The sequence below is a fragment of the Lepidochelys olivacea genome (genome assembly GCF_965140295.1).
Source record: "Lepidochelys olivacea isolate rLepOli2 genome assembly, chromosome: 3".
Lineage (NCBI taxonomy): Eukaryota > Metazoa > Chordata > Testudines > Cheloniidae > Lepidochelys > Lepidochelys olivacea.
Genome location: NC_140413.1, coordinates 2,867,265 through 2,884,125, shown reverse-complemented (window position 1 = coordinate 2,884,125; position 16,861 = coordinate 2,867,265). Strand labels below are relative to the sequence as shown.

Here is a 16,861-nt window from a genome sequence, read left to right as displayed (position 1 = left end):
GGTGGCCGTTGGGGGTGGTGGTTTGGGGGGAGGGGAGAGGAGGGGAGCGGGCGGCCGTTGGGGGTGGCGGTTTGGCGGGGGGAGGGGAGGGTGGCGGTTTGGCGGGAGGGAAGGACCGCTGGAGAGCTGCAGTGAGGAAGGAGGGGGATGGGAGGAGCTAGCCGCAGGCAGACGCTGGGGGTGGGGCGGGCAGGCGATGGAGCCGTAGGGGCGGGGCACAGGTGAGTGGCAGCCCCAAGGGGGCGTGGCAGGCAGGAGGAGAAGCGCGGCGCGCTCACGCCGTTTGGGAAGGACCCTTGAGAGTGGCGGTTGGGGGAGGGGCTGTAGGCGGGGAGTCCGCAGGGCGCGGCGGGGGGGCGGTACAGGGCAGAGCGCAGGCGTTGGTCTCGCTCTCTCTCTCTCTCCTTGGGGCGGGGCCTTTCGTCCCCCGGCCCCGCCCCTCTCCGCGGCCAGTACAGTAGGTGGAGTCACGCGGGCGGGGTCACATGACCGCAGCCCCTGTACAGTAGGCTCCCAACATGGCAGCCGCGGCCGCAGGGGGAGCTGGCGCCTGCAGCGCTCGGACCTAGGGCCGCCCCCCGCTCTCCCCCTCGGGACCGGCGCAGCGGCGGCCCCAGTGCCGCGGGCGGAAGGATCGGCCGGGAGCCTCCGAGCCGGCTGCACCCCAGCGCGTGCGACATGAGGGAGAAGGGCCGCAGGAAGAAGGGCAGGACCTGGGCAGAGGCCGCCAGAACGGTACGTGGGGCCCGGGGGCAGAGGCCGCCGGCCCCGGCCGGGCGGGGGCAGAGGCGGGCGGGGACGGGGGGGCAGGCGCCAGGGCGGGGGGGCTGATGGCAGGCGGACGGGGCCGGGCCTGCCCCGCGGAGCCGGAGGCCGCTCGGGCGGGTCGTAGGCCTTGCCCGGGCTGGCACGGGTCGTGCGAGCTCGCTCCGCCGGAGCGCGGCCGCGGGGCGGGAGTCCCTGAGCCGGCCGCGCTGGAGAGCAGCTTGGGGTGGGTCATCGGGCCGGCAGTGCCCCGGCCGGGACTGGGGTCTGGCAGCGAGGTGCGGGCGATGCCCTTTGGGCTGTTGGCCAGGATGGGCTTGCTGTGCCCAGAGCTGGGTTTAAGTACAGTAGTCGGGCAGGCAGCGCTGATGCCCTGCCAGGGCTAGAGGCTTTCCTGGGAGTGCTGGGGATGAGCGGAGCGTCTCTCTCCAAACAGTAGATGAGCTGTCGCAATAGTTTGTCTTAGGCAATTACAGTCTGGGCTTGTAGTTTTTGCTGAACGTGGGTGTGATAAACCAAAGATGCTGTGGGATGATTCAGGAATCGTTCTCTTTATTTATACTGACAATTCTTGCTCATTAACTGATAGTAACTTAAACACAAATTCTTATTCTGAGGAGTGATGCCTTCCTCTAACTCCATTTGGTCCTGTTATAGAGAAGACTCTTTACTCTAGTGATAGGGTGGGTGAGGTAATTGTCATTTATCCATATCTTAATGCCTTACAGAACTAAACCAAACTCTGACCTAGTGAAGAGTTATAAACGTTTGGCTGGTGTCAGATTAAATTCAAGAAATGGTTTCTCCAGAGAGTAGGTATAAGTGTAAATAAAGCATTTCAGTGAACAGCAACAACTTGATGGGTGCTGGAGAATACTTAACAACCAGTGTCTGGAGGTAGGAGGCTATTCAGATGGAAATAGAGATTTGTGTGCTGGGAGCTGTATTCTCCAGGGACTGTGTGAAAGATGCAGGCGGAGGTAGCACTTGGTTAGGCAGCTTCTCATGATGATTAGTGGTATCTCATTTGTTTTCTTGTACTTCTGTGTGTTTGTTTCCACCTGTTGTCTTAGTCTTACTTAGCTTGTAAGTTCTTTGGGGCAGGGACTGCCTCATGATATGTTTGTACAGAGCTCAGGACAGTAGGCTGTGGTGTCTAGGTACTACTGCAATGAAAATAAATAACTTCTACAATGCTATTCAATCGTAATTCTCAATGTTCACACCATGACTAGAGCATCACTATTCCAATTTTATAAATGGGAGACTGAGTCACAGAAAGGGTAAGTGAATTGTTTAAGGTCATTCAGTGAGTCAGTTGCAAACCTGGGAATAGAATTTTGGTTTCCCAATTTCCTAGTCCAGTGGTCTGTTGCATTATCTCCCTTAAGGAGCTCTGTGTGGGTTGCATTTGGGGTATTCTTATTTTAGAGGATGGATAGAGGAAAAGGGGAGTTATCAATTTCTGCAGTAGTCCAAGTGTGAGATAACGGCGAAACCAAACAAAGTGTAAATTGTAGTCGACACAAGTATTGACTCTACTAAACGCTTCCAGTTAAGTCTAAAGCTGACTGCGACGATCTCACTAATCTGAGTGACTGGGCAACAGTGGCAGATGAAATTCAATAAATGGAAATTAATGCATGTTGGAAAAATAACCCCAACTATACATACAAAATGGTGGGGTCTAAATTAGCTGTTACCACTCAAGAAAGAGATCTTGGAATCCTTGTGGATAGTTTTCTGAAAACATCCACTCAATGTGCAGCAGCAGTCAAAAAAAGCTAACAATTTTAGGAGCCATTAGGAAAAAGGGATAGATAATAAAACAAAATGTCATAATGCTGCCATATAAATCTATGGTATCTCCATGCCTTGAATGCAGTTCTGGTTTCCTCATTTAGAAAAAAGATATTAGAAGTGGAAAAGGTACATAGAAGGGAAACAAAAATGATAGGGGTATGGAACAGCTTCTGTATGAGGAGAGGTTAAAAAGACTGGGACTCATCCTTTTAGAAAATAGATGACAAAGGAGGGATATGACAGAGGTCTATAAAATCATGACTGGTGTGGAGAAAGTGAATAAGGAAGTCTTATTTACTCCTTCTCATAACACAAGAACCAGAGATCACCCAATTAAACTAATAGGCAGCAGGCTTAAACAAATACAAGGAAGTACTTCTTCAGACACTGCACAGTCAGTCATCCCGTGGAACTCATTGCTAGGGGATGTGGTGAAAACCAAAACGATAACTGCGTTCAAAAAAGAGCTAGATAAGTTCATGGAGAGTAGGACATCACTGGCTATTAGCCAAGTTGCTTAGGACATAACCCCATGCTCTGGGTGTCCCTAAATCTCCAACTGGCAGAAACTGGGCCTGGATGGCAGGGGATAGATTATTCGAAATTGCCTTGTTCTGCTCATTCCCTGTGAAGCCTCTGGCAGTGGTCACTGTCAGAGACAGGATACTGGGCTAGATTGACCATTGGTCTGACCAATATCTGTTATGTTCTTTACTTCTTAATACTAAAATAAAACTTAAGCTCCTGGGAAGTGTTACATTGTCAAATGGAGCCATATTAGGTTTGCTCAAGACAGAGCTTTGACTCTGTTTCTTGTCCAGTCCCGGTTATACTAGACTCTGGTGTTATCAAAACTAATGCTGGCAACTGTGAAGATTTGTGAGAGAGACCCCTGGATCTGTCCATTTTCTGATGGAAAAAATTCTAAAGATCTTATGAACTTTTACTCTCCCATTGGAGTCTGAGAGTCTTTGGGACTTGAATTTGTTGTTAACCAATACAAGGGCCCCATGTGCGTCATTAGATATAAAAATCTAAGGGTAAAAGCATCCATTTGTTCTGTAGACTGAGGGAATAAAAGGAATCTTAACAATGGTATTGATCTACTACTAGATGTATATAGTAGAATTATCAATAATAATCAAGAAAGGTAGACATGTTCAATAAATATTTCTGTTCTTGCTTTTCTAAATTACTGCAGAAAAATCTAGTGTTATATGATGATGGTGAAAGACCTTTCATTCCTGCATTAACTCAGGAAGATGTAGCTGTTTCACTAAAGCTAGACACTTTAAAATCAGCAAGTCCAGATAAGTTGCACCCAAGAGTTTTTTTTTAAAAAAAAACTGGTTGTGGCATTCTGGACTGTTAATATAAATTTTTCTATAAGTCTTCAGGCATTGGGGAATTCCAGATGACTGGGAGAAAGCTAATTGTGTGCCATTACTTAAAAAAGGGTAAAAGGAATGAGTTGGGAAACTTTAGGCCTGTTAGCATGACATTGATCATGGGCAAAATAATGGAACAGCTGATGTGGGACTGAATTAAAGGAGGGTAATTAATGCCAATGAACATGGGTTTATGGAAAATAGAACTTATCCCATTAAATATCTTTTTTGATGAGCATACAACTTGGGTTGATGATAAATAATGTTGATGTAATATACTTCAATAAGGCATTTGATTTGGTACAGCATGACATTTTGATGAAGCTAGAATGATACAAAATCAACATGGCACACATTAAGTGGATTAAAATCTTGCTAACACAGGTCTAATAATTGCAAATGTGGACTCATTGTTGAGTGGGTCTGTTTCTAGTGGTGTCCTCCTGGGATCAGTTCTTCGTTCTTTGCTATTTAACATTTTTATTAATGGCCTGAAAGAAAACAATCACCGATAAAAGTACAAATGACACAAAAATTGCAGAAGTAGTAAATAATGCGGAGGATAGGTCATCGATGCAGTGGATCACTTGGCTAGCTGGGCAGGAGCAAACAATAGCCATTTTAGTACAGCTAAATATAAATGTATGCATTTATGAACAAAGTGTAGGCTATACTTACAGGATGGAGGACTGTATCCTGGGAAGCAGTGACTCTGAAAATGACTTGGACGGGGGTGACTGGAAATAAAGCATACGTTTTTAACACTAAGGGTAATTAACCATTGAACAACTTACCAAGGTTTGTGGTGGATTCTCTATCACTGGGAACTTTTAAATCAAGTTTCTATGCTTTTGTGAAAGATAACCCGTAGTTCAAACAGGAACACATTCAGGGAGGTCCTGTATTATGCAGGAGATCAGACTAGATGGTCACAATGGTGCCTTCTAGCTTTATGTTATGTATGAAATACCCCACCTCCTTTTAACTAAACCTCAGTTCCTCTCTACATCCACAATACTTATTTGGAGCTGAATTACCTCCACTTTGTAAGGCGGAAGAGCCTGTTGGAGGCAATGCATTCAGATAATGAGTTACTGCTGGTGAACTTCTTTTTCCTTCTTCCTGACCCTCCTTCAGTAGGGCTCTGTAGCTGCTGACTGGTTAACAGTGACTCTTCTCAGGACAAGGGCTGAGGAACTCTGCTAGTTGAATAAAGGAATTCATGAATGTGAACCAGATGCCACATACAGCAAGAGGTATGTTCTGCTGAGCTGCAGTATGCATAAGGCCCTGATTATATATACTTCAGAAAACTATAACTAAAGAAAAATCTGACCTCTTATCTGGTGCAGTTGGTAACTCAAGGTGAGAATTAATAAGGTTAAACCATAAGGTACTTTTAAATAGGCATGTACGCCTGTCTTTCTTTGCTCTGCATGAAGTTCTAATGGAGAGCACGGTGGATATTTGTGTGTTGTTACTGAGGGTTTTGAAATGTGTGCCTTGAAATTGTATCTCAGTTATTGCTCAATGCAAGTGTTTTTTAGCAAGATCTATCCTGAACCTGGAAGGAATCCTCCGTATACCAATACAATCATTCATCCTTTAGCCAGTGTCCCCTGCTATCGCTGTAGGCTGTGTACATGAAAGTGCTATCCAGATGTGTTGTGGGTTCATTCTTAAATTCAACATAGAAATCTTGTTGTGGGGCAAGGGCCATTGATGGGCTGTCTTTGTGCTCCCAGTTGTGTAGGGGGGAGCATTTAGAGTTCTGAGACAGGGTTAAGAAACTTGGTAATGTATCTGACAATGTATTTTCCATGAGCAGTCCCCATATGTGATAGAAAAGGTTTTTTGTCAGCAGCACGGTTTACACTCGATCCATAAGCAGTTCCAAAATACCAGGGCCCTTAGACTGTGACATTCGTTCAACAGCAACTCATGATCTCGAGGCCTGAGTATTATAAATTCCCTGTAAGACTTTCAGCAGGGCTCTTCTGTTTTACCTTGGGATGTAGAATGCAACACTTCTTGCCACCTGATCACACGATTGAGCAGTTGTCATTTTATTATGGTTCTCTATCCTGACTGCCTATTAAGGGGCAGACTGAATTTTAAATAGATGGTTTAAAGCTTTCAGTGAGCCCAGGGTCTTGTGCATTTAAACAGAACAGAATCTTGTTCTGCTGGGTATTTGCACTTTCACAGCACCCACCATCTAGGAGTTTTGCCACTATGCGTTGGATCAGTGTGATTTTGCACTCTGCTGTGGTAACTCCTGTGAATTGACACATGCTTCCCCCTGCTATAGCAATCTGCTATGGCTCATTCTTCTATACACTAAAATCAAATCATAACACTGTTAGTTTTTTTTCCAGGGGTGTTATAATGCCATAGAATTTGTGTGATCAGATATCCGTCCTAGAGATGATGGAAGGAAACATGCAGGCCCCTTTGTAAGGCAGCACGATTAGGGACTTACCAAATTCACAGCCATGAAAAACACAGCACAGATGGTGAAATCTGGTCTCTTGTGTGCTTTTACCCTATACTATATAGATGTCATGGGGGAGACCAGCATCTCTCAAATTGGGAGTCCTGACCCAAAAGGGAGTTGCAGGGGGGGGGTCACCCTTACTTCTGCACTGACTTCAGAGCTGGACGGCTGGAGAGTGGCAGCTGTTGGCCGGGGCCCAGCTCTCAAGGCAGAGCCCCACCAGCACAGTGCAGAAGTAAGAGTGGCAATACCATACCATGCTACCTTTACTTCTGCGCTGCTGCCTTCAGAGCTGGGTGGCCGGAGTGGCAGCAGCTGACTGAGGGCCCAGCTTTGCAAGGAGCAGCACAGAAGTAAGGGTGGCAATACCATGCCATGCCATCCTTACTTCTGCATTGCTCCAGCTGCTCGGCTCTGCCTTCAGAGCTGGGCTCCCAGCCAGCAGCTGCTGCTGCTCTCCAGCTGCTCGGCTCTGCCTTCAGAGCTGGGCTCCCTGCCAGCAGCTGCTGCTGCTCTCCAGCTGCTCGGCTCTGCCTTCAGAGCTGGGCTCCCTGCCAGCAGCTGCTGCTGCTCTCCAGCTGCTCGGCTCTGAAGGCAGCGCCGCCACCAGCAGAAGTAAGAGTAGCAGAACTGCAACCCCCCGTACAATAACCTTGTGACCCCCCCCCCCCCGCACAACTTATTTTTGGGTCTGGACCCCTACAATTACAACACTGTTAAATTTCAGGTTTAAATAGCTGAAATCATGAAATTTACAATTTTAAAAATCATATGACCATGAAATTGACCAAAATGGACTGAATTTGGTAGGGCCGTAAGCATGGTCATAACTATTCCCCATTCCCAAAGTGTTTGTACAGTAGGGAGGGAAGGAACACAAAATGGAAAAATTGCCCATCTGTGCACAGAAGCACAGAATCCACTTACCCACTTTGTACACAAACCTGCAAATCTTTAGGGGGTCAGAGAATATTGTAATAACGTTTACAGAAAGTTCAAAGGACATTGGGGGACAGAGAGCTCAGTTGTTTGAGCATTGGCCTGCTAAACCCAGGGTTGTGAGTTCAATCCTTGAGGGGGCCATTTAGGGATCTGGGGCAAAAATTGGGGATTGGCCCTGCTCAAAGCAGGGGGTTGGACTAGATGACCTCCTGAGGTCCCTCCAACCCTGATATTCTGTGATTGTAAATTATCAATTGCGGTGTTCTTCTGAATAATTTGAGCTGGTTTTGGCATGAGATGATGCTGTTTGCATTTTAAAAAGCTCTACAAATGCAATTCAACTGTGCTGCAATATAAGTCGTAGAGCTGTCAATGGAAGCTTAACATGATCAGTAGCCCAATCAAGCATTTGGCTCATTTGTCTACAAAATGCAGGTGAGAGAAAATGAAATGGTGGGATCTCTGAGACAGGTGAGTGAAGATATAAATCAGGACAAGGCTGGAGGAGGATCTGGAATGTAGGCAATGTCTGTCTGTTAATTGGCCTTAAATTGGTATTGTTGGGTTTTAAAGCCAGGGTTTTATTTCTAGGCTGCCAGCATAGAGAATGTAAGATCGTAGTAGTTCAAACCATTGAGCAGCGTGTTGCAGGATTCTGAATCTGTAAGTGATATGTAGCCTTTTAAGAGGAACAACAGTAACTGAGCCCTGTGGTTCTGAGAATATGTATTTCTGTTTTGAGGTCTTTAATGGCTAAATAAGGGTACATCCTCTGCATAGCTTGCATTTGGGAAAAAATAACTTTATATCACTTGAGATAATAGGGACATTCCATGGAAAGAATATGACAGAAAATGAAGCCAGGATTTTTTATGTGGCTGGCTACCTCAGAATGAATCCCTTTAAGTATGATCATGGTGTTACCTTTACCTAGCACCAAGGCTTGTTTTCAGGAGTTTAAGGACAAGGTAGCTCTGATTTACCCATTGGTAATATGTCCAAATGTTCTTCCAGAACAGATATGGTATGTACAGGATCTGTGAGGCAAGAGGGATTCAGTTGATTGCCCAGTATTTAGAAATCTGCTAGAGGCCTCATTTGCATTGAACAAAACAGCTAGGATGATGTTTTAGGGAAATGCTGCATAGTAAATATCTGATGTGCCTGTCCATCTTAATCTGGCTTTACATAGCAGTGAGTCTACAGGTGAATGTCTTGACTAGTCCAATGGTATTTGTGCAGAAAATGTACTGAGCACATATGCTACACTGACAATAGGACATAGACACTTTTTCCCTGTCTGGCAGGAGTTTCACTTTTACTCTAAACATAACAAAATTGGCATTTTTCATAGAAGAATATTAAATATCTTGTAAATTCTTCTGTAGAGCTGAATTCTTACTCACAGCATGCATACTGCCAGAATCTTTTATTTTTGGCTTCATATTCCACAGATGCCAAAACTTTGCCCAACAGACAGTCCTTTTGACTGCTTTTTAGGAGTCGGAGTGATGCACAAATTTCATTGAATAGAACCAGTTGGAGCCACTGTCTGGAAAAATTTGCGTTCCAGCATGCAACATGGTTTCTCTTTCTGAACATCCTTCTCTGATCAAGATGAAGTAATGCATGCAGGATTCTATAGTGTCCCCTGGCTGCACTGCTATGATTCAGAGAAATGTGCCGAACTGTAGGTTGCAGTTTGGCTAGCCCTTCTATGCAAGTATTTCAAAATTAATTAAAACGACACTGATCTAATGTACTTGCAAAGTACTTTGACTTTTTTAAATCTCTTATATGCCTATAATACATGTGACCAGTGGTTTGTGTGTGGTGGTGGTCTTTGTGCCCAGACAAAAATCTACCCCTTAAGAAAGTTAACTGTATTCTTTTAGTTTTGTGAATGACACATGGGGATGTTAGCAAAATGTTAAGTGTCACTTGCAAAATCCTGTTTACCAGAACTTCAGTCTTTTGTGTTAAGATTGTATTTATCATAGCAGGACTACTGGCAACTGTGTGTATTTAAGTATGTGGCATATAGTTAGGTTGAATGCAGTGTGTTTGAAAACCGAGTTTCCCTGTATCATGTTTGCATAGAAAACTTAAGTGGCATGTTCTTCCTCCATTCTCCCGTTTAGGATAATTTGCAGTGAAAGTGTCTTTATAAAATGACTCAAATGCAAGTTGATTAAAAACAAAATCAAGGTAACTGAACTTGCACGATGTTTCTTCTGGAGTCACTGGGGATGTTTTGTTCGAATGCAAATTAGTTTTTCCTGGAACTGGAAACATCTGTTCCCAAAAGGCTCGTTATTGAGATCTAATCAGGTGTTGGGATATGACTGGGTCCTGCTGGAGATTAAATCTCTCCTTCCTTTCTAATTCTCAGAAGAAAAATGTAGTTTTCAAATACATAGTATATTTCTATATAGATTCTTTCTGATATGGGTAAAAGACACTTGAGAATGACTGACTGCATTTGAAATGAATTTAAGATTTATTTCCCTTAAAAATATGATCAGGATCTGAGGGAAACAAACTCAGCATAGAAACAATGAGGAGTCGGGTGACCCTTTAAAGACTAACAAGGTACCACTGGCCGCCTCGTTGTTTTTGTGGATACAGACTAACATAGCTACCCCTCTGAAACTCAACATAGTCACTTAATATGCAGAACTCCTTATTTGTTTATGTACTGAAGAGGGTCTCTCTGCTTCAACCCAATTGTGCAAGCAGAGAAGGAAAGGGAATTTTAAGATACTGTGTGTATTTACCTTGGTTGAACTGAATACAAGTTAAAACAGCTCTTCTCCTGCCAGAGTTATCATCTCCTAGATTCCAAGGCCAGAAGGGACCATTATGATCATCTAGTCTGACATCTTGTATAACACAGGCCGGAGAGCTTTCCCAAGATAATTTCTAGTGTGGATCTTGTAGAAAAACGTCCAATCTTGATTTTAAAATGGTCAGTCATGTAAAATCCACCACAACCCTTTTTGTAAACTGTTCAGTGGTTAATTACTCTCACTGTTACAGGTTTATGCTTTATTTCCCGTCTGAGTTTGTGTAGCTTCAGCTTCCAGCCACTGGATCATGTTATACCTTTCTCTGCTAGATTGAAGAGGACATTATTAAATATTTGTTCCCCTTGTAGATATTACAGACTGCAATCAAGTCGCCGCTTAACCATCTCTGTGTCAAGCTAAATCAGTTTTGCTCTGAGTTTTACTATAAGCCATGTTTTCTAATCCTTTAATCAGTCTTGTGGCTCTTCTCTGAACCTTCTCCAATTTATCAACATCTTTTTGAATTGTGGACACCAGAACGGGACACAGTATTCCAGCAATTTTTGCACCGGTGCCGCCACTAAGAGGTAAAATAACCTCCCTACTCCTACATGAGAATCCCCTATTTATGCATTCCAGGATTGTATTAGCTCTTTTGGGAACTGTCATATTGGGAACTCATGTTCAGATTATCCACCACAAACCCAAATCTTTCAGATTAACTGCTTCCAAGGATAAAATCCCTCCTTCTGTAAGTACAGCCTACATTTTGTTTTTAAATATATACCTTTACATTTAGCCATATTAAAATGCATATTGTTTGTGCTCAATTTACCAAGTGATCCAGATTGCCCTGTATCAATGTCCTGTCCTCTTCATTATTTACCACTTCCCCATTTTTTGTTTCATCTGCAGACTTCATCAGTGACACAAAATGATCTCCTTTCTTCCATCCCGCTATAAGTGATGTGTGGACATACAAGTTCTTGAAGGCTTTTCTCGCTACAAGGGCTTCTTAACAGGAACACTTTGGAACAGAACACACAGTGTGTCCCTCCTTTTTAAATTATTTTTCAGTGTGTTTGCAGCAAATGGTTGTTTTGTTTTTTTTAATGTCCTAGTTTTAGTCCTCATATCAGCCAATAGTGCTGCTCAATATCTTTCCAGAGAAACACATCCTGTAAGAAAACCAATATGTTCTTAAATCGTAGTGAGGTTAGTAATGTGTGATGTAACTTCTGTAGAAAATTTGATATTTTTTTGACTCCATACTGTAGCAGCAAAAATGTTAAGTAATTTATGCACAGCAGAACAAAGTGTGACAACATTCTCTAGAATAATTTTGTTTATCACACGGTACAGTTGGTGTGAGTGGTGCGTTACAGCTTTGCAGTTTACAGACGGCTGTTGCCTATATATGCAAATATTGGGGAAACTGTATATTAAATGTGACAAAGCTCTGTCCTTGCTTCTGTGGGTCCTGCGTTTCCTGGCAGATTTCACTAGCCTCAGAGGCTCACTGACCCTCCACGTAACCCTTCTCTCTCTAGAGACAAGGGTCACAGTCTACTGAGCCATTTTCATCATAAGCCAGTAAGGGAGGTGAGGAGAAGTTATCCTTCCTTGCACAGTCTCTGTTGTCTCTCAGTCTCAGTGATTAATCAGGGGGCAAAGGGCGGGGGTGGGGAGCCTGGGCCCACCCTCTACTTCAGGCTCCAGCCCAGGGACCCTAATAGTATCAGCCATGGTAGCTGACCTTTTAGAAACAGGACATGTACAATTCCCTGGGCTGCTTCCCCCACAGCCCTCACTTTCTCAGGCTCCACTTCACCCTTACCTCAGGGCCTCTTTGCTTGTGCCTGATATGGTGTGTACTACTCAGTCTCTCCAACAGCGCAACTTCCTCCTACAGCTCCTGACATGTGTGCCTACCTGACTGCCTGGGAGGCTTTTAACTAGTTTCAGCCAGCCCCTGATTGGCTTCAGGTGTCCCAATCAACCTAGCCTTCTCCCTGCCTTCTGGAGAGTTCTTAATTGGCCCCAGGTGTCTTAATTGACCTGGAGCAGCTTCCATTTCACTTATCCTGGTACCAGGGATTTGTTTAGCCTGGAGCTAATATATCCATCTCCCACTACTTTTCTATAGCCATCTGGCCTTGCCCTGTCACATAAAATAGTGACTTTTAGTCCTGCAAATTCATGTATTGCTAGTATATTACATGTATCGTGGTCATGCTATTTTATATGAAGAGTTAACTTTATTAACATTTAATTTTTTCATATTCTCAGTTTTCTGGCCCTTTACTCGAGCAAGTAGTGCCATTAAGCTGGTGGAGGGATCAAGCACCATGTTTGAAAGTAGAATGTGTCCCACTTAATTTCAGCGAGATCCCTCACTATTTCCTTACAAATGTCAGTACTGTACCAGCAACTAGTCTCTGAAAGGGCCTTATACAAATGCTAGTGAAGTCCATATTGAGGTTCCTTTACATTTTTCTATTCTGTGTTATGTTAAATGAGCAGCTTCATTCTATTTCCAGAAGGAGAAAAGAATCTAAAGGAAGAGACATCAATATTCTAAAACAGTGGTTCTCGACCTATTTATCATTATGGGCCCTATATGCATCCTCTGTGTTATGTGGGCCACATCCATAGAATACATATACAACCCTGTATGTCCCTGAGGATGTCACGTAAGAATGGTCTGACCCAGTAGGGCCAAAGGTCCATCTAGCCCAGCATCCTGTCTTCTGACAGTGGCCAGTGCCAGGTGCCCCAGAGGGAATGAACAGAACAGGGAATCATCAAGTGATCCATCCCCTGTCGCTCATTCCCAGCTTCTGGCAAACAAAGGCTAGGGACAGCATTCCTGCCCATCCTGGCTAATAGCCATTAATGGATGTATCCTCCATGAACGTATCTAGTTCTTTTTTGAACCCTGTTATAATCTTGGCCTTCACAACATCCTCTGGCAAGGAGTTCCACAAATTGACTCTGCATTGTATGAAGAAATACTTCCTTTTATTTGTTTTAAACCTGCTTCCTATTAATTTCATTTGGTGACCCCTAGTTTTTGTGTTATGATAAGGAAGTGTTTACTACTACTCTACACCAGTCATGATTTTAGACCTCAATCATATCTTCCCTTAATCTCTTTTCCAAGCTGAAAAGTCCCAGTCTTATTAATCGCTTCTCATACGGCAGCCGTTCCATACCCCCAGTCATTTTTGTTGCCCTTTTCTGAACCTTTTCCAATTCTAATATCTTTTTTGAGATGGGGTGACCATGGGCCACAGCTATGTGCTGATTGAGCTGCAAGTGGGCCGTGGGTTGAGAACCATTACTCTAGAAGTGCTCATTTGGCCTTTTTTATCTTCTTTGTTTTTTTTGTCTCTGCAGTTTTTATGTCTTCAAGGTCTTAGCCCCAGTTTATGCACAAAATACACACTGGGACCTAATTCATCCTTTTCCTTCATGAATATAAACTCATGTTTGAGATATGAGGGTCATACTACCTTGCATGCCTTTGTGCCACACCTTTTGGAAGAACTAGACCTATGTCTCTGGTATTTTTCCACCACTGCTTGCTTCTTAAATGATTGGTCTGCTTTCTTAAACATGTATAGTCTTTTTTCAAGATGACTTTTTTTTTTTAAAATCACATGATCTCTGTATTATGGGGTGGGAGTGGCTGGTGTATTGAAGACATAGCTTGTTCAGTGGCTTTCCCATTGTAGGCCAAGCATTCAGCAGGATTTCAAAAAAGAAATGGTCACTTTTACGTGGATATCTGTACCTTCTCATTACATTAGTGAGGATTTAGGAAGGGAGAAAAACTTTCCTCTATAGAGCATAAACTAGCTCCTGACTGTGTTGATTAGGAAGAAACTTTTTATGGTAATATTATTCTACAGTTGCCCACTTCAAGATTTCTTGTACCTTCCTTTGAAGTATCTGACACTGGAGCTATCAAGTGACATGATTCTAGATCAGGGGCCGGCAACCTTTCGGAAGTGGTGTGCCGAGTCTTCATGTATTCACTTTAAGGTTTCAAGTGCTGGTAATACATTTTAATGTGTTTTAGAAGGTCCGTCTCTCTAAGTCTGTATATTATATAACTAAACTATTGTTGTACTGTAAAATAAACAAGGTTTTCAAAATGTTTAAGAAGCTTCATTTAAAATTAAATTAAAATGTTGATCTTCTGCCGCCAGCCTGCTCAGCCTGCTGCTGGTGTGGGGTTCTGTTCCGCTAGCCTGGCAGTGGGCTGAGCGGGGCCTGTGGCCGGGACCCCGGCTGGCACGGGGCCTGCAGCCAGAACCCCAGACTGGCAGTGGGCTGAGCGGCTCAGCCCGCTGCCGCTCAGGGGTTCCATCCGCTGGCCCCTGCCAGCCAGGATCCCGGCTGCCGGACCCGCTCAGCTCGCTGCCAGTCTGGGGTTCCGGCCCTACCCACACACAGTGGGTACCTACCTTCTCCCTGGTTCTGGCCATTCTCTTCCTCTCTCTCTCTCTCTCTCTACTGAGCTGAGGGTGGGAGTGCACTGAGCACAGGGCTGGGGGTGAAGGAGCAGGCTGGGGGATGGGGTGTAGGGTCTGGCCAGGAGCTAGAATGAAGGAGAGGGCTCAGGGTTGGGGCAGGAGGTTTGGGTGTAGAGCGCTTACCTGGGCAGCTCCCATTTGGCGGGAGGGGTGCAGGTGGGAATGTGTGGGGGGAGGAGGTGCAGGAGCTCCCGTTTGGTGCTCAGGGTGGGGGTGGGGATGTGGGGGGATGCAAGAGTCAGGGCTGGCTTCATAGGGGGCGTGAAGGAGTCAAGCAGAGGGTTGGGTGTGTGAGGGGGGTACAAGGCTCAGGGCAGGGGCCTTGGGGGTGTGCGGGGCTCAGAGCAGAGGGCTAGGTGTGTGTGTGTGGGGGAGGGTCAGGGCAGGGGGCTGAGGGGATATGCCCCGCTTCCCCAAGGCCCTGCCTCCGCTTCTTCTCTACCTCCGCTGGGAGCAGTGAGCATGCTGACTTCGCTCCTCCCCCACTCCCTCTCTTGCAAGGGCCGGTGAGGCGGGAGGGACAAAGAGGCGGCACAGGAACCCAGCACCCTGTGGGAAGAGGCAGGGGAACCAGCAGGACCAAGCTTTTGCCCTTTGCCCCCGTGGGAGGGGGCGGGGAGCAGAGAAGAGCGGGCCGGGCTGGATTTTTAATGGCACACTGCTGCCTGCCGGGACCCCGGTAGGCAGCAGTGTGCTATTAAAAATGGGCTTACATGCTGTCTTTGGCATGCATGCCATAGGTTGCCGACCCCTGTTCTAGGTGGATTGTTGCTCTGATCCAGCATAGCAGTTTGTTTAAATAGGTTATAGGCTAAGGTCCTAATCCTACATACATGTATGGCTGTGCTTAACTTTGTGTGTGTTGAGTCGGCATCAATTGCTTAAGTGAGAGGGAAAGAAAAAGGGAAAGATGCAGATTAATGGTCCACAGTAGGAAGCAAACAAGACATTACTGGTTGAGTCTCAAACTTTATCCCACTTGTGCCTATGAAATTAACATAATATAGGAATTAGGTATGGCTTAAATTCTGTTGCTGTTCTACTTCAATGCAGACAGGAAAAACTCACCCTGATTTTGAAAGAAACTGTATCGGCTGTCTTAGGTGCGTGAGGAGGGGGAAATGAAAAGTTGAACATGTGGGAGTCCTGACTACCTAGTTTTATATATATTGTGACAAAGTTCCTCCTCTGCCTTGGTGGGTCCTGTGCTTTTTAGCAGATTTGCTCACCTCAGAGGTTCACAGCAGCCCTCAGTTTGGCCGCTTCTGTTAGAGGCTCAAACCTGCCATTCAGTCAGCTAACTTCATCATTGGCCAGCATGAGGGAAATGGCAAACAATCTCCACAGTCTCTGTTGTCCCACCTAGTGGGCTGGGGACAGGCCAGATCCCTTTCCAAATTAGACCTTCCCTTCTGGTGTTGCTCACAGACCAGGTCAACTCCTCTTGTTGGGGCGATGGGACATCCCGGGACCACCCTCTACACCGGGTTCCAGCCCAGGGCCCTGTGGATGGCAGCTGTCTACATCTCCTCCTTTTATCAGCTGCATGACAGCTACAGCTACAACTCTCTGGGCTACTTCCCCATGGCCTTCCCCCCAGCATCTTCTTTATCCTCACCACAGGATCTTCCTCCTGAAGCCTGATCACGCTTGTACTCCTCAGTCCTCCAGCAGCATGCCTTCTCACTCCCTGCTCCTTGCATGCCCCCCACTAACTGATGGGAGGTCCTTTTTAAACCAGGTGTCCTGATTAGTCTGTCTGCCATAATTGATTCTAGTATGGTCTTAATTGGCTCCAGGTGTCTTGATTAGCTTGCCTGTCTTAATTGGTTCTAGCAGGTTCCTGATTGCTCTAGTGCAGCCCCTGCTCTGGTCACTCAGGGAACAGAGAACTATTCATCCAGTGGCCAGTATATTTGCCTTCGAGACTCCTGTACCCCACTGGTCTGGGTCTGTCACAATATATTTATGTTCTCACTTTGTGTCTTGATTGCTGGGGAGACCAAAGCCCATACTTCAGCATTAAGCTTGGAGTACTCCAGTTTGTCTGTTTAGTTCAGCCTTGAAATTTCCACAGATGTCTCCGCTTTCTTTTGCACTACCACAATGCATGAAATGTCCTCCTTGAACTAATTT

General features: G+C 45.3%; 1 protein-coding gene across 1 annotated transcript in view; it reads left to right on the top strand.

Annotated features, from left to right (window-relative positions):
• Window positions 1-503: 503 nt before the first annotated feature.
• The window catches only part of ASXL2 (ASXL transcriptional regulator 2), a 243,012-nt gene continuing 226,654 nt past the window's right edge, over window positions 504-16,861 (top strand). The window contains exon 1 of the mRNA XM_084624546.1: window positions 504-735. Within this exon, the coding sequence (XP_084480672.1) occupies window positions 679-735 (57 nt within the window). The 5' untranslated portion in view covers window positions 504-678. The remainder of the gene's footprint in view (window positions 736-16,861) is intronic.